Source organism: Narcine bancroftii, chromosome 9, assembly GCF_036971445.1.
Source record: "Narcine bancroftii isolate sNarBan1 chromosome 9, sNarBan1.hap1, whole genome shotgun sequence".
NCBI lineage: Eukaryota > Metazoa > Chordata > Chondrichthyes > Torpediniformes > Narcinidae > Narcine > Narcine bancroftii.
In genome coordinates, this window is record NC_091477.1 from 46,009,086 (window position 1) to 46,027,064 (window position 17,979).

The 17,979-nt window shown below is 46.9% G+C and overlaps 1 protein-coding gene across 3 annotated transcripts in view; it reads left to right on the forward strand.

The window, feature by feature from the left end:
- LOC138743491 (programmed cell death protein 4-like) overlaps positions 1 to 17,979 on the forward strand; it is a 34,895-nt gene that overhangs the window by 15,966 nt on the left and 950 nt on the right. For 2 of the 3 annotated variants that reach the window (XM_069898955.1, XM_069898958.1), the window contains 8 exons: positions 810 to 907; positions 2,782 to 2,895; positions 5,391 to 5,612; positions 7,252 to 7,349; positions 8,641 to 8,752; positions 11,335 to 11,442; positions 14,295 to 14,405; positions 16,664 to 16,803. In XM_069898955.1, the coding sequence (XP_069755056.1) occupies positions 810 to 907; positions 2,782 to 2,895; positions 5,391 to 5,612; positions 7,252 to 7,349; positions 8,641 to 8,752; positions 11,335 to 11,442; positions 14,295 to 14,405; positions 16,664 to 16,803 (1,003 nt within the window). The remainder of the gene's footprint in view (positions 1 to 809; positions 908 to 2,781; positions 2,896 to 5,390; positions 5,613 to 7,251; positions 7,350 to 8,640; positions 8,753 to 11,334; positions 11,443 to 14,294; positions 14,406 to 16,663; positions 16,804 to 17,979) is intronic. The other variant, XM_069898957.1, reaches the window with a different exon arrangement.

Sequence of the window (17,979 nt, forward strand, 5' to 3'; positions counted from 1 at the left end):
TATATAAGATGGCAGAGGTCGACAGCATCGAGTCCACGCTGCTGAAGATCCAGCTGCGCTGGATGGGTCACGTCTCCAGAATGGAGGACCATCGCCTTCCCAAGATCGTATTATATGGCGAGCTCTCCACTGGCCACCGTGACAGAGGTGCACCAAAGAAAAGGTACAAGGACTGCCTAAAGAAATCTCTTGGTGCCTGCCACATTGACCACCGCCAGTGGGCTGATAACGCCTCAAACCGTGCATCTTGGCGCCTCACAGTTTGGCGGGCAGCAGCCTCCTTTGAAGAAGACCGCAGAGCCCACCTCACTGACAAAAGGCAAAGGAGGAAAAACCCAACACCCAACCCCAACCAACCAATTTTCCCTTGCAACCGCTGCAATCGTGTCTGCCTGTCCCGCATCGGACTGGTCAGCCACAAACGAGCCTGCAGCTGACGTGGACTTTTTTACCCCCTCCATAAATCTTCGTCCGCGAAGCCAAGCCAAAGAAAGAAATATAAGTGGAAACCACTGGTATAAAGAATGACCAAATATGGGACTTCCTGATCAGGGGCTTGAGACTCTATCAGGGAGAGTGATGAAGGTGGGGGCATTAAGTGTATTTGAGTGAATCAGGTGACAGGGATGGAAAGTGACTGATGCCAAAGGGCAGATCCACCATGACCTTGCCAGACGGCTTGATGGGGTAAATGGCTTTATCCAGCTCCTGGCTCTGATGGCTTTCGTTATGCTTGTTGTTTGCCTGATGGAATGTGGCTGAGATTCACTACGCCAGCACGTCTGATCGAGGTTCTTTGTGTGTCGCAGGAGGTGCTGGAGGCAAAGGTGTGTGGGGTGCTGCAGTCCAGGTGTATGACGTGGAGCAGCCAGACATCCACGATCCCAACTACGATGACGACAAGCAGGTATTCTTAGGTCGGGTCTGAGACCCAAAGCAATGCAATGGATGGAGATCTGTAGTGGGACTCGGTGGGTTGAGCAGCATCAGTGGAAGAAAATAAAACCTTACCATTCTTTTTCCGCTGGGGATGCTACTCGTCCCCTGGAGTCCCTCCAGCAGATTGTGTTAAGTTTCAAATTCCGGCATCTGCAGCCTCCGATGTGTCTCCAGAGGCTTGACCTGTTGGTCCCTCCACAACAGTTGTGCAGTGTGGTCAAAATGTCCTTTGAAATTCACCCCGCATCACTGTGCTTACCTGCCAGTCTCTGCATATAAATATATATATATATATACGCGCACAGGCACCTCGCAAAGGGGCATGAGGAGAAATCTTAACGTGGTGTAGCATGGTTAGTGCCACACAGTTAGCGGGCCAGCGACCCACGTTTGAATCCTCCCCTGTCTGGAAGAATTTGTACTTTCACCCCATGTTTGCCTGGGTTTCAACCAGGTCCTCCAGTTTCTTCCTGCGAATCTAAAGATGTATGGGGTTGATGGATTAATTTGTCACATGGGTGTAATTTGGTGGCATAGGCTCTTGGGTGGTGTAGGCTTGTATCTTTAACTTAAAATTAAATTACAAGCACTCAAAGAGCCCAATTTTTGATGAAGTGCTTTTGGGTGAGGCACAGAAGTTGTACCACAGAGCAGCATGTGAAGAGCTGACAGCCCATTGAGAACAAGTTTTGAACATTGCTTTTGAACACAGCCAGTGCCCTTCTTACTCCATTACAACCTTCAAATTTATTTTGTTGCTACAATTGCCATCATTTAATTCATGATGCATTTTCATATATGTGTTATTTATTAGATGGTTTATATCTTCTATTGTTTTACTGCAAAGAAAATAATTTCTCTGTGTGTGTGTGTGTGTGTGTGTACATGCGTGCATCTATTGTAAATTTACACTTTCCTTAATGACACCAGATAGGTCACTTCCACTTCTATAATTTTTACTTTTTCCCCCACATATTCCTAAAAGTTCGAGCTGGATGCATTGCAAATGTTATTGTCAGCCCCTAATGTTGGGCTGACCTCTGTAAACCTACTCCACAACAATCTAATCCTTCCCTACTTACAACCTCTTTTTTACAACCATGTGCCTATCTGAAGCCCCTTTTCCAGCAGCATCCCAGTTAATTGGCTGTGTAGTGTCCTGGGATACTCGTCCTATGTGTCATTTCCACTGGGCCACCCTTAACTGGGACACTAACTGCTTTTCCACTGAACATACTCATCCCTGGGGATTGGAGTGTTCTACCTTCACCTGGAAATGGATGTCTTTCCCTTTTCCACTGGTTAGTATCAGCAAACACTGGGGATATGAGTAGGGGTAGAGGCGGTTAATCCCCCGCCTAAAATGATGTCATTTGATGCTGGAGTTTGGACAATGTTCCCTTTTTACTGGACACTGTCCCAATAAATTTACAGTTAATTTCTGGGACAGGCTGCCAGTGGAAAAGGGGCTTAAGACTCTTTTAAATGTTCTTATTGTATCAGCCTCCACCATACCCCTAGCAATGTGTTCCAGGCATCCATCCCTCTCTGTGCATCTCACCAAAACTTTCCCCACTTTGTGTATTCATTAAATGGTTCATCTCTTCTGTGCAAAGGAGATAATTTCACTTCTCTGCTGCAACTGTGGATGGGTATTGGTTGGGTGCATGTGTGTATGGATGATCCCGACGACGGGCATGTCTGTGTGGGAGTTCTGCCTCCTGTGGTGCTGAACTGCTGCCCATCAAGCTGATCGGAGGTCAGGAGTATGCTGTCCTTGTCTCAGCGAGCCTTCCGCCTGACCCATCAATGAGCCTGAGACTGGCATCTGCTCTGTTGCAGGGCGAGACTGTTTACCAGACGGTTGTCCCTGAACTTGATGACAGCGAGTTTGAGAAAGCAGTGACCCCAATCATTCAGGAATACTTTCAACATGGCGATACCAAGGAGGTTGCTGTAAGTGAAATTCACAGCGCTTTGACCCAGAACTCTTTGAACTCCCTGTAGCCACGGCAGGGGGGCATTCTATGGAGCATGTAAAACAGACTGAAATCATCTGATGGAAGCAGTCATTTTGGCACTGCAATTAATAATCCAGAGAAGCATTATTTCAACCCCACCATCTCAGTTCCAGAATTGGAACAGGAAAGAAGTGCCCAAGAAACCATTGACTTGTAAAATTACATTAGATTGACCAACATCCAGCGAGGAATGAAAGTAGCCAACACTCCCTGATATTTGTGCTGATATGGTTGAATTTTAACCAACAATTAAAAAAAAAAGCAAAGATTTCTAAAAGGGAAGGTGTACAAAATGGTTATATGAGAAAGTCTGCAGATGCCTGGGTCAGCAGATCAAAACTCAGGAGGTTATACAGCGTCCATAGCATCTCTGGAGATGCTGTGTGATCTACTGAGTTTCTCCAGCACATTTTTGTATTGTGTGCATATAATGTACGTGTTTAATGCAAAGATCCAATATATGCACACGAATTAACCATTGATTGGCTGAGCCATGATTTAAAGATCAGCCCCATGATTGAGCAGCAGATGTGTATAGACCCTGATGTATTTCAGGGTTAAATGGGCAAGGATTTACCCCATTGGTTCTGATGTCACAGGAGAGTGTAGTGTTGTTTACCCATGGCAACCTCTGGAAATGATCACACAGCAATCACTGGTTGGTTGAGGCTTTCAAGAAAGTCTGCCATTTCTTGGTCACCTCTACTGATGCTCAGCTTTCTTGTCCCAGTTCGCTATCAGTGGCAATGAAGTGTTTGGCATGCTTGCCTTCATCAGTCAGGGCATTGCATATAGGAGCAGGGATGTCATGTTACAATTGGATAGGACATTGGTGAGACTGCACTTGGAGCATTGTTCAGTTGGGTCGCCCAGCTGTCATAAAGATATACTGTATCTACTGGTGTAATAGTCTTTGCCATTTTTTTTGGACCCAAAATTGTGTTTTCTCTATGATCTGTGTAAAAGTCGATGCCCCCCCCCCCACATTTTTCAGCCAACCGCCCACCCATTCAAGCTCCCGACGCCCCGACTGCCCACTTATCCGAGCTCTCAATGCCCTTACCGTGGATCCTCGCTCCGAGTTCCAAACGCCCTGTCCGCCTGCCCATCCGAGCTCTCAACGCCCTTACCATGGATCCTTGCCCCGACTGCCCACCCATCCGACGCTCCGATCGCCCGCCCATCCGAGCTCTCGACACCCCGTCTATGGATCCTTGCCCTGGCTGCCCACTGGAGCTCCCGACTGTGGACCCTCACCATGGCCACCTGGCCACCACAGCTCCCAATGCCCTGGTTGCAAACTCTCTCCTTGGCCCTGGCCACCCACCCATCAGAGCTCCCGGTGTCTTGAACGACGCAGGTCAAATGTATCACCTGTGTGTAAGTCAACCCCCTCCACCACCACCAACCCCCCCCAATTTCAAAGACTAATACACAAGTATATATGGTAATTAAACCAGGCAGAACAGATTGGAGGCCTTGAGGTATAGGGAAAGACTGTATAGGCTGAAGGAGGCTGATGGGGGACCTTGAAGAGGTTTGTAACATCATGAGGGGCATGAATGAGGTCAATAGTCACAGTCTTTTTCCCGGCATAGAGGAATCTAAGTCAAAAGAGCAAAGATTTGAGGGGAAAGATTTAAAAGGGCATCTTCACATGGAGGTTGGAGGGTAAGCAGAAAGAGCTGCAAGAGGAAATGGTAGATGCTGGGACAATTTTTCATTCAAAAGTCATCTACACAGGCACATGAAGAAGAAAGGCAAATGGGACAGGCTGGGTCAGCATGGACAGGTTGGGCTTGTTTCCATGCTGCAGAAGTCCATGGGAATCCATGAAACATGGCATGTGAGATTAGAATTCACCTTCCAGACTAAATCCAGTACCTAGATTACTGTTGGTGCTTCAGGAAGGATTTGATGAGCATTAGGTAGACTCCTGTGATCATTGAGTGAGGAAGGGGCCTCACGGAATCTGACCTTGGCCTTGGGGAAAGGATGGATTGATTGCACTGCAGGTTAAATGTTTACTTTTGGGTTGGCCATTTTTACCTGTTATTTCCTGACATCTAGCGGGTTTGGTGTTGGAGTGACCAAAGAAGAGCGAAGGGACAGAGTTATTCGGGGAAGAGAATACCGAAGGGTGGAGCAATGGGGCTCCTTACCGTGAATTGTGATGGGCTCGCATTCCCCACCATTGACTGGTGTGTGCCAAAGCGCTGCCACTGCTGCAGACTAGCATGTGAGCCATGGGTGTTTTGCGATCAGTTTGAAGTCTTGCCCCACTAGCATCCTCATTGTGGCTGATGTAGGGAATGGGGTGGGCTGTGGGAATTCTGTGGCTTTTCCCACCGACAGTGGCTATTGTTGAGGGTGGGGGGGGTGGTGTTTCAAGTGTGAGACTTTAACTGATAGTGTTTCCTGGCTCTCCAGACCCTCCTGCGCCAGATGAACCTTGGCAGCAAGAAGAGCAAGATTCCATTCCTGTCGGTGACCATGTCACTGGAGGGCAAGGCCAGCCACCGGGAACTGGTCTCCCGTCTCCTGTCCGACCTGACCGGGAAGCAACTGCTGGCACAGGATGTGGCTGGGGCCTTCGACCAGCTGCTGCGTGACCTGCCCGACCTCATCCTGGATACTCCTGAGGCTCCTCAGGTATGTGCCAAAGACTCCTTCCCCCCCGCCCCCCCATCGTCACCTCTCGGACAGATTTAAGGTCCGACTTGTCACAACAGAAGATATAAGCTCACAGGTTCTGTTGAGTGACAGAGGATGAGAGGTGACTTTGCAGAACTGCATAAAATTGAGGGGCATAGATAGGGTGGACAACCTTTCTCCCAGGGTAGGAGTAGCAAATGTTGGAGAACTTCTGTACAAAGTGGAGGAAGGAGGGAGACATCAGAGGGTAAGTATTTTACATGGAGTAGTGAATGCCTGGAATGCATTGCCAGCGTGGTGGTGGAGTCTGGAACAATAGAGGAATTTAAGAGGCTCTTAGGTATATGGATGAAAGAAAAATAGAGAGATTACAAGGTAGGGAGGGTTTAGATTTTTTAAAAGATGTATATAGTTCTGCACAACATTGTGGGCCGAAGGGCCTGTACTGTGCTGTAATATGGTTCTATGAAATATGGCTGATCTGCACCCGAATCTCATCCCTTGTTTTTTCTCCATCTTTTACTGACTCACCAAAAGTTTACCTCAGAAACAACCCACCTTCGGGATGATCATTGTTTAACAGGAGTGTGGTTTGGGCTTTTACTGGCCTGTGCTTGGGAAAAGCATTTCTGATCCTTACCAGTGTGGAGGAACACCACAGGGATCTTGGACTTCAGGCCCATAGATCCCTGGAGGTTTCCTGGGGTAACAATAGCAAATATCAAGGCCGTCTATTTAAGGTGAGTGGAGAAAAGTTTAGTGTAGACTTCAGAAGTAAGTTTTTTCACACAGAGTGGTGGGACCTGGAATACATTGCCAGGGGTGACGGTTGATGCTGGTACAACAGGGAAATTTAAAAAAAAATCTTAGATAGGCACATGCATGCCAGAAAAATAGAGGATGATGGGTGAGGTAGGGAGATTATTGTGGAGTAGGTTTCCATAGGTCAACACATCATGGGCTGAAGGGTCTGTACTGAGCTGTAATGATGTGTGTTCCCTGATTCTGAGGCAGAACTTGCTGATTGCTGTGACTTGGGATTGGCGGAGAGAGATGGTGGTGGAACCCCTGGGGTTGGTGCTCCCTAAACTCCTGGGGCTGGGCAACTTTGCACCAGGAAACTGCCTTCAGTCCCACTCTCCATCCACCTTGCTGGTTTGACTGCAGTGTGCCCCCAGATCATGAGGTGACCCTAACCCTTGTCATGCTGTGTTTGAGGAGTGTGTTTTCCACTGTTCTCGCTGCCTCACTGACCCTTGTCAGACTGTGTTTGTGCAGCTGTGTTCCTCAATTCGCATTGCCTCGCTGACCCTTGTTATGCTGTGTTTGCGGGGCTGTATTCCTCCATTCACTTTGCTTTGCTGCCCTTGTTATGCTGTGTTTGCGGGGCTGTATTCCTCCATTCACTTTGCTTTGCTGCCCTTGTCATGCTGTGTTTGTGGGGGTGCGTTACCCCGTTTGCGTTACTTTGCAAACCCATGTCCTGCTGTGTTTATGCAACTGGGTCCCACCCCCAGTTCACATTGTATCGCCTTGTGCTCCATTGTGTGACTTTGCTGACCCTTGTTGTGCTATATTTGTGGGGCTACGTCCCCCATTCTTGCTTTGCTGACCCTTGTGTTGTGTTTGTGTTCAGATGGTTGGTCAGTTTGTTGCTCGTGCCGTGGCAGACCATGTCCTGTCGTCGGACTTCCTGGGCGGCTACAAAGGAAAGGTTGATTGCGAGCAGACCCGGTAAGCACCCCACCCCACCGTGGTCTTCAGCAAACAGAAGATCCTGTAGTAGGGTTGTCCAGTTGTCTTTAGATGCCATTCAAGGTTATCATTCCAGAACATAGGAAATAGGAGCAGGAGTCAGCCATCGGGCCTGTCGAGCCTGCTACTGCACCATTCAGTGGCTGATCTGGCCATGGACTCCGTTTCACTTACCCACCTGTTCCCCAAAATTCCCAAAGTACTCAAAATCTCTCAAATTTTGACTTAACTATATTTGCTGTTGTACCCTTTATTGCTTCCTTGTGCAGAGAATTCCACAAATGTACTCTACTCTGGGAGAAACAGTTTCTCATCATCTCTGTTCTGTATCTACTTTGCCAGATCTTGAAGCCACATCCTCTGGTTGAACTCACAAGGCCAGGGTGAAGGAGCAGCAGAGATGGGATGGTGGGTGTTGGCAGAGTCCTCCTCCTCCGACTCCTCTCCTTGTAGCTCTCCTGTAACCCTGCCCCCTTCCAAGTGAAGCAACACTTCACCTGTAAATTTGCAGTGGTCATTTACTGTACATTTACTGTTTTCTTGATGTGGTCTCCTCTACAATGGGGACACTGGACGCAGTCTAGGAGATCGCTTCATTGAGCTCCTTTGCTCTATCCAGTCACCCAGTCACCAACCACTTTAATTCCACTCCCCCACTGTCCATGGCCTCATGATCTGCCAAACTAAGGTGACCCACAAATTGGAGGAACAGCACCTTTTATTCCGTTTCCAGTCTCCAACTCAATGGCATCAGTATCGACTTTCCAACTCCCCCTTTCCCTATTATCTCCCCCTTGCTTTTCCTCGTCTCTCTGACTCCTTCCCCTGCCTGTCATCCACACTTTACTTGCCAGGTTCCCCACCCCTTCCCTTCCTTCCTCTTATCAGAGAGCACTTTCTCAGCCCTCTCTCCATCACTTCCCAGCATTCTCCTCTTCCTGCTAGTAGCTGTATCCACCAATCCCCTGCTTGTGCTCTCCCCTCTCCTCAGTCAAGTGACTGCCTGATTTTCAGCACCCCTGAGGAAAGGCTCAGGCTGAAATGTCGATTGCCCATTGCTTTCCATGAATGCTGCCTGACCAGGTGGGAGGAAGGAACAATTGTTTAAGAAACATTTGGACATGCACATCAATTGGATGGGCTTGGAGGGATACGGGCCAAACACAGGCAGGTGGAACTAGTGTGGGTGGCACAGTTTGGTTGATGTGGGCAGGTTGCTGGAGGGTCTGTTCCCACACTGTCTGACTCCATGGTGGCTGTCTCTCTGCAGCCTAGCGCTGGACAAAGCCGCAGTGTTGCTGAGCATGAACCGAGGGATGCGTCTGGACAACGTCTGGGGTGTTGGTGGAGGCCTGAGACCTGTGAAGCAACTTGTCAAGGAGGTAGGGCTGAGGGACGCTGAAAGGTCTTTGCAGTGGGGGCTTGGGCTGGTTGTTTGTGATGTGGCAGGAGGTCGGTTGTGGGACCTTCCTGTTCCATCTTGTGACAGCCACAGAAAACAACTTACCAGTAAGTAATGCTGCACTCAGGTAGTTGGTAGATCTTGTGTTTGTCAGGAACGGCAATCTCCGATGGACAGTGGGAGATTAAAACAGACGGTGCATGGGCCATTTAAAGACAGTGGGTGATTCGAACAGACGACACAGGCCATTTAAAAAGACCCGACCACAGGAATGCAGAGAGCACTAACAGGTTAAACTAAGACACTGAGCCCTGAGGATTCCACTCTCAACCATCCTCCTGGCCAATGTACAAACTCTGGAAAATAAACTGGATGATCTCTGAGCCAGATTACAGTAGCAGCAGGATGTCAGGATTGCTGAGTGGTGCGCTTCACCGAGACACGGCTGAACGAGGACACAACGCAACAGCACGAGGGCTTCACCCTATGCTGCACAGACTGGAAAAACCAGAGGAGGCAGCGTTTGTGCCATTATCAATTTGCAGAAGGAGTTCACTCTGCCATCATCTGGTCGCTGTGTACGTTCTTATCAGGCTGACTTTGGAAAGGTTGAGCACTGTGATTTAGCAGCCACAAGGAGCACAGCCTGATGCCTTCCCGATCATTGTATGGGACTTGAACTAGACCAAACTGAAGAAGTCTCTAATGAACTATCACCAACATGTTACCTGCAGAACTAGAGGAGCCATGAAATTTGACCGCTACTGCACCACTGTGAAGAACACCAACCGAACAATCCCATGTCCGCTCTTCAGCAAGTCTGATCACCTGGCTGTAATTATAGCCCAAGTGTACAAGCAGAGACTGAGGACTAGAGCACCAGTGGTGAAGACAGTGAAGTATGGTCAAGGTAGGCAAAGCAGCACCTGCAGGACCATACTCAAGGACTCATCCTCAAACTTGAGTGAAAATGCCACAGCTGTCACCGATTCATCAAGAGCCACATGAATAAATATGTGCCCACGCATACATACCATGAGTAACCCAAACAGAAACTGGATTAATGAAAATATTTGCAATCTGCTTAAAGTGAAGTCAATGGGCTTTAAGAATGGCAATCTGGATCTCTGCAGGAACTTCAAGTACGACCTACAGAAGGCCATCTCAGCAGCAGAGAGGCAATTCACATCCTACAAGGAGAGGCAGAACCTAATGACTGTGATCTCACTCCACGTTGAGCTGGACACCTTTAATGCTTGCTTTGAAATGGAGAACTCAACGATACCATTGAGAATCCCTGTAGAAGCTGATGTGACCCTATGATAATCTATCTCTGAGACCAATGTCAGAACATCACTTGCAAGGTGCCAGGCCCTGACGGAGTGCATGGCACTGATACTACGGTACCAACCATAAGTGACCCGGCTTTGTGTCTGGGAGCTGTCCTCTGGATTGTTGGAGAATGAGGGGAGATCTGAAAAAGGTTTACAGTATTCTGAGGGTAAATGCAAGCAGGCTTTTTCCACTGAGGTTAGATTAGACAAGAATGGGAGGACATAGGTTAAGGATGAAGGGTGAAATGTTCAAAGGAAATATAAGAGGGAACTTCACGCATAGAGTGGTGAGCATATATAATGAGCTGCCAACTGAAGTGGTGAATGTGGTACATTTTAGAAAAGATTGGTTAGCTTCATGGGTGGCAAGGCTATGAAGGGCTTTGGTCCATGGGACAAGGCAGAATAATAGTTCAGCACAGACAAGATAGGCTGAAGGGCCTATTTCTGTGTGTAGCATTCTATATCTGGCATACACTGAGATCTTTCTCTGCTGGAGTATCTCCCTGCATTGATTAAATTTGTTTATTTCTTTTGATGAAGGACCTAGTGAAAGGGGAAGGTTGGCTCATTTAGGCAAATGCTCAAAGTTGGGTGTCATGGGCTAGCTATAAACTTGCAGAGCGTCTTCCTTATCCACGGCTCAGCCTGGACATTAACTCTAAGGCTGTCCCTACAGCTGCACTGAGAATGTCTTTTTTTTCCCCCCAACCCCCACCTTTCCCTCCCTGTTTTCCCACCATCCCACCTCCCCCAACTATTTTATGGTATATCCTTGGCTCAGTGGGGGAATCTGTGAAGCAAGGAGATTACCAGTGTCGTGGTGCTGTTTTGTACACATTAATTGGTTAATGTCTGCTATAGATAGCACTCATCAGAATCTGCTGTACAGAATGATGTAAATTCACATCAGTTGCCACAGCAGTCTGATTGTGAGCAAGGATATTTGTGTTTGACCTCTTGATATGTGCAAGCTCTGCTCTGCATTTCCAAATGATGCTGTGGGCTCTGGTTCCATTCCTGTCAGCCCATTGCATCAGTGCATCATCCAACTAGTCCAAGCCCACCTTAGACCTGTTCCTTGGGCCGTAGAGCAGTGCAGGAATGGCCCTATCCCCACACAGCCCCATGTCTGATCGTTCCCTGCGCCCACCCAATGGAAGCTGCTGTGCAGGGCTGCAATTGAGAGAGACAAAGCACAATGCCTAACCCTTTGAATTCTTCCCAGATGAACCTTCTGCTGAGGGAGTACCTCTTGTCCATGGATACGGCTGAAGCTGAAATCTGCCTGCAGAACCTGGAAGTGCCCCACTTTCACCATGAGCTGGTCTACGAGGTACCTTGCCTTTTTTCTCCCTGTTGAACCTGCACTCGCCCCTCTGAAACCCTGGATCCACCCACACGCAAAATCAACTTTATTGACACGTGGACTGAAAGTTCATTTTACCAGTTGTCCAACTAGTCAACATCTTTTTCTTTGGCTTGGCTTCGCGGACGAAGATTTATGGAGGGGTAATGTCCACGTCAGCTGCAGGCTTGTTTGTGGCTGACGAGTCCGATGCGGGACAGGCAGACACGGTTGCAGCGGTTGCAAGGGAAAATTGGTTTGTTGGTGTTGGGTTTTTCCTCCTTTGTCTTTTGTCAGTGAGGTGGGCTCTGCAGTCTTCTTCAAAGGAGGTTGCAGTTCGCCGAACTGTGAGGCGCCAAGATGCACGGTTTGAGGCGATATCAGCCTACTGGCAGTGGTCAATGTGTCAGGCACCAAGAGATTTCTTTAGGCAGTCCTTGTACCTCTTCTTTGGTGCACCTCTGTCACGGTGGCCAGTGGAGAGCTCGCCGTATAACACAATCTTGGGAAGGCGATGGTCCTCCATTCTGGAGACGTGACCTACCCAGCGCAGTTGGATCTTCAGCAGCGTGGATTCGAAGCTGTCGGCCTCTGCCATCTCGAGTACTTCGATGTTAGGGATGAAGTCGCTCCAATGAATGTTGACACTCATACCCACACTAGTCAACATAGTACGGCAGTAAATACAGAGTTGGAAAGAGAGATTAAGTAGAACAGAGCAAGGCACTTGTATTTTACTTGTATGAGGTTCATTCAGGAATCTGATGTCAGTGGAAAGAGACTGTCCTTGAATCTGTAGATGCATGACCCGTGATTCTTCTTCTCAAAGGGAGAAGAGAGTGTGGTCAGGGTAGGATGAGCCCTTTAATATGGGCAATGAGCTGTTGGAGGGACTCAGAGAGTTAGGCAACATCTGTGGGTAGAAAGTGTCAGTCACTGCTTCAGACTGGGACCCTCAATAGAGGCTGGTTCTTCATCGAGACTCTATAAAGGGCTCCAGCCCAAAACAGTGACTGACTATTTCTCCCCAAGGACACTGCCTGACCCATTGAGTTCCTCCAACTTCTGATTGTTTGCTCGATTCCAACAGTTCTTGCGCATCTCTGAGACCTCTGCTATGTTGGCCAATTTTCCCAAGTCGATGGAATCAGAAGTTCAGTGGCACCTACCTACTCCATTGATGCTGGTAGTTCTAACTGGGTTAATGGTGGCGGGGGGGGTCTATGTGTTTGTTGATACCCAGAGACCTGACTTTTCTTTCTGCCTTCCCAAAGGACAGTTCCTTTCACAGCAACCTGGTTCGCTCTTCCATCTCCTCCAACTGCATCCCTGCTCTCCACACTGGAGGAAGCCAGACCCAGATTGCAAAAGACCTCCAATCAGTCCCCAAAGATGACCTTGTTCTTTCCTCTCTGCTCTGACCTCACTCTCGAGGGACTCTTCCATACCAGGACCCCAGTCTCAACACAAAGTACAACTATTTCAGTCATCATCCTTTTTCATTTCAGATTATCAAGGTACAACTTTCCTTCTTGAATGATGATGAGTTTATGGTCATATAAACGAGTACAATGTACAAATGCTGCAACATTCTTTCTTGCTACAGACATGCAGGCACATACGGTACATGGACTATAGTAGATACATTGAATTACCACAATATGTCAAAACAGGAAAAGAGATGATAGAAAAGGATAGATAGATTAATAAATATTCACAGTTGCAGTTAGTACAAGAAAAAAGGGACAATTCAATAATGCAGATCAATCTTTTGGTGATCCAATCCAGGAGTAGTTTATGATAGGGATGGGGTCGTATGGGGAGGTTCAAAAGCTTGATAGTTGTTGGATGAAAACTGTCTTGAACCCTGAGATGCTAGACTTCAGGCTTCTGTTCCTTCTGCCTGAAGGTAGCAATGAGAAGAAGATACGACCAGGGAGATGGGGTTTCTTAAAAATTTTGGCTGCCTTCTGAAGGCAGTGCCTCATCCAGATATCTTCGATGAACAGGAGCTCGAAGCCTGTGATGGACTTGGCTAGATTTGCTTTCCACAGATGCTGCCTGACTTGAGTTCCTCCAGGACGTTTTGTGCCAATTTTCTGCAGCCTTCAGTGTTCCAAATCCGACTGTGATGCAACTAGTCAGTATACTTTCTACAGTACACCTGCGGAAGTTCTGGCATGTCAAATCTCTTCAGCCTCCTTAGAAAGCGTAGGCGTCAGTTTCACACAGGAGACTGCGGGTGCTGGGATCTGAAGGCAAACATGCTGTGCAGGAGGAACTCAGCAGATCGAACAGTGTCAGTGGAAGGAAAAGAATGGCTGATATTTCAGGCTGAAACCCTTATGTTGAGACTGGGGAAATGTAGAAGAAAAGCCAGAAGACCGGGTGGGGGAAAAAGAAGTTCTGAGTTTTAAAAAAACTTGCCTCTGACATCTCCCCTAAGTTTCTTCCACTCAACTTCACCAGATGTCCTCTGGTATTTGCTATTGTCACTCCAGGAAAACAGTGACGTTGAGAGCGAGATTGTTGTTCTGGCACCACCTCCATCTTTTGTTTTATCCCATTCCCACTTTTCACCATGATGCCCTTGTCAATTGCTTCCCCTCTTCCATTTTTGTTCACATTCTCCTTCCTCCTGCTCCCTTCTCTGCCTCTTAAAACCTGTTTCCCAGTTTGAATGACTTTTGCTCTCTCTCCACAGATGTATCTGACCTGCCTGGCATTTCCTGCTCCTCTTTGCCATTCTCTCGGTCTTTGAAGTTGCTGCCGGTCCCTCTGTGTTACTGCCCCGGCCTTGTGTTGCCTCTGCATCTCCATTGACCTGTCGTCTCTTGCAGGCTGTAATGATGGCCCTTGAATCCACCAGTGGCAACACCTCCAATCTGATTGTAAAGCTCCTGAAGAGTTTCTGGGAGTCTGGGTTTGTAACTCTGGATCAGATGAACCGGGTGAGTCCATTACAGCCTGCTTAAACCTGATTTTATAAAATGTTTTGCAGAATATTACAGCACAGTGCAGGCCCTTCAGCTCCAATGTTGTGCCGACCCATGTAAACCAATAAAACAATCTAATCCTCCCTCACATCATAACCCTCTATTTTTCTTACTTCATCTGCCTACCAAAGAGCCTTTTGAATGTCTCTATTGTACCAACCTGCATTCTGTGTACCCTCTGCTCAGAGTAAAAACCACTTGTCTCTGAATTTTTGTGGAGGATCAGTGTTGATCCTCAATCCAGGTTCTGGGTTTATGCTCCTGAGGAATGCAGGACTCAAACTTTAGCCAATTCCCTTGATTTGATTTGATGCATAGGCCTGTGGGAAGTCCGTCACCTCTGGAGAAGATCAAATATTTTGTTTCTGTCTTCAAGGAAGAAAGCACGGAAGGACAAATAGATTGGGTTTAATTCTGCAATCTCAAAACAGTCAACTCTCTAGGCAGCGAACATCATCATATCAGTATTAATCTATGCAAAGTCCATCTACAAGATGCACCATATTGTGGACCAATCACTCAGATATGTCCCCCTCCACTGAGGTATTTGTACAGTTTTGGTTCCCCTAATTACGAGTCATATGATTCCAGAGAGAAATGAGACTGTTGGAAATACCTTGACGAAGTGCTCGAACCCGAGATGTCATTATGTATTTTTACTTTTGCTGTATAAAGGATACTATTTCACCTGCTGGGTTTCTCCAGCATTTTTTTTAAACTTCATCCATGGTGTCTGCAGACTTTCATGTTTTACTTCTGTTGGAAATTTATGTCGGGCTGTTGTTACCAGGCAACACACGTACCAGAGCATTTTGCTGTCCTTGGTTAGGGCTAATGAAACTAGGCCCCCCTCACTGTCCTTAGTTATCTGTAACTGTCCTGGCATAAATATTAACCAAGTTAACCAAGTTTCAATCTAAACTAGAAAGACACTTTCGTCCACTCACCTTAAACATTTGTCCTCTGGTATTTGCCATTATCGCCCCAAGATAAAAGGTGCTGGATGTGCTCCTCATAATCTTATGCACCTTGATTAATTCACCTCTCATTCTTTGTCACACCAAGGAGAAAAGCCCTAGCTCTGTCAACATTGCTTCATAAGACACGTTCTCCAATCCAGGCAACATTCTGGTAAATCTTCTCTGCATCCTCTCCAATACATTGATGCCCTTCCTGTGATGAGGCAACCAGAACTGAATGCAATACTCCATGGAAGAAATTTAGAAGAAAGGAAATCGCTTCACCTTTTGTATTTTTTTGTTGTTGTTGGGTTAAACTCCATACCTGCAGTGTGGCCTGGTTGAAAGAAATCTCTATTGAATATAATTTCACTTCTTCTTTCAAAACCCAGAAAAATTCTCCTTCATAAATGTATACTTGGTTACCATGGAACCATAGCACAGAAATAGGCCCTTAGACCCATCTCGTACATGCCGAACTATTATACTTAGCCCCTGCACACAAACCATAGCCCTCCACACCCCTCCCATCCAGGAACCTCTCCAAATTTCTCTGGAATGTCAAATTTGAATCTGCATCCTCCTCAGGTGACAGCTCATTCCAATCTCTCACTGCCCCCTGAGTGAATGAATGCCACACAATGCTCCCCTTATACATTTCACCTTTCACCCTCAACACTTGTCCTCTACCTTTTGGTAGTTGGCATTGGAACTGATTTCATTCATGGAACATGAATGGAATCACAGGCTGTATGATTTTTAAAAAAATTAATATTTCTTTTGCCAGTTACCCATCATCACTTCTGCCTTTCTAATCATGGAGACAATTTATTGTTTTCTTACCAAAACCTTTCTGATGTCAAGAACCTCCAGTGATATCTAAAAAGCTGTGCTTTCTGGGAGCCAAGCACTTTACCCCGTGGCTGAGGCCAAGGTCCGCCTGATAATATCGACATTACTGTTGGAAATAACTGTAAATCCCCGACATATAGATGACCCTTCTCCTGAAGCTGAATGAGAATATCACTGGCCACTTAGCTGATGCTGAAGGCCTATGGTGCTATATGCAGGAGGTGGAGCACCAAAAACCTACACCCACCCCCCAACAACAGCTACATTCATTAACCCATTGCTGCTCACAAATGTTAGCTCACGAGGAATTAATTGTCCATGAAGCACTTGGAAGGTTCTGAGGTTTGTCAAAAGGCAGGATTTGCTAAAGACTGCACCTTCCTTCCTCGCTTCCTCCTGCAGGGGTTCAAACGGGTGTATGACGCCATGCCTGAGATCAGCTTGGATGTGCCAAACTCTTACAGCACGCTGAAGGGCTTTGTGGACCTTTGCCACCAGCAAGGTGTCATCACCAAAGCACTCCAGGACCAGTGTCCTTCACGGTAGGATACCTTGCAACCCCTGACCCCTTTAGAGGCGAGAGAACTTGGGGAAGTTGAGTGTCCTGACAAGGAGGTAATGGAGGCACAACTCATGAAGGTAGATAAATTCCCAGGGCCTGACAAAGTATATCCTGGGCTGTTGTGGGAAGTTCCATGGCTTCACCTGAATCAGGCTGGAACTTGTGAATCGAGTAACTAAGGTTGGAGATCTAACTAAATAGTTCGGGATAGGAGGTGAAGGGATGTTTAGAAAGTCTGAGGAATGATGAAGCAATATTCACAGGGAAGCAGAGTGGGTAATGATCATGGGAGTCAGTTGGGAATATGTGGTGAATCTGTACACAAGGGTCCATGCATTGGAGAAGTGGCACAAAACTGAAGACTTGATCTGAATGTAAAGGGGTTAGGTGAAATAATGGCAGGGAAATCAAATATTTTGTCTTTGTCTTCATGGAAGAAAGCACGGAAGGACAAATAGATTGAGTGAGAACTTAAAAAGAAACTAATAATAAACTAGTCTTTGAGAATTCAGTGTGACAGAGGCAGTTGAGCTCCAGAAACTCATGAACTACAATCTAAGGTTTTGAAGGAGGGGCATTGGAAATGGTAGTTAACCGGTTGTAATTTTCCAAAATCACAGAATGCCTCCCACAGATAGGAAAGTAGTAAATGTCACCCCACTGTTGGAAAAGAGGGAGAAAGAAAATGGGGAATGTTAGACCTGTTAGTTTTACATTGGTAGGAGAGAAAATACCAGACTCTGCTATTAAGGAGGTGGAAATTTGAAATTAATAATAAGATTGGGCAGAGTCCGTGTGGATTTATGGGAGGTAAATTGTGCTGAACCTATCTATCGTAATGTTTTTGGCAGTGCCGTGATCCGAATAGGGAAGGCAAACTAGGTGTGGTGTATTTGGATTGCAGATAAGGGGTGATATAGCATTACTAACAAAATTGAATGGACAAAAACAGAATTGTAGGGATAGGCAAGTGGGGACGTTGTTGAGGTTTATAAAATCATGTGGGGCGTGGAAAAGGTAAATAAACCTTTTTTTCCCCCAAGGTAGGGGATCTAAAATTGGAGGGTATAGGATTAAAGTGAGAGGGGAAATATTTGAATCTTGATGGTGTCCCTTGGTGATCTTGGTGGTGGGTGCATGGGACGAGCTGTCAGAG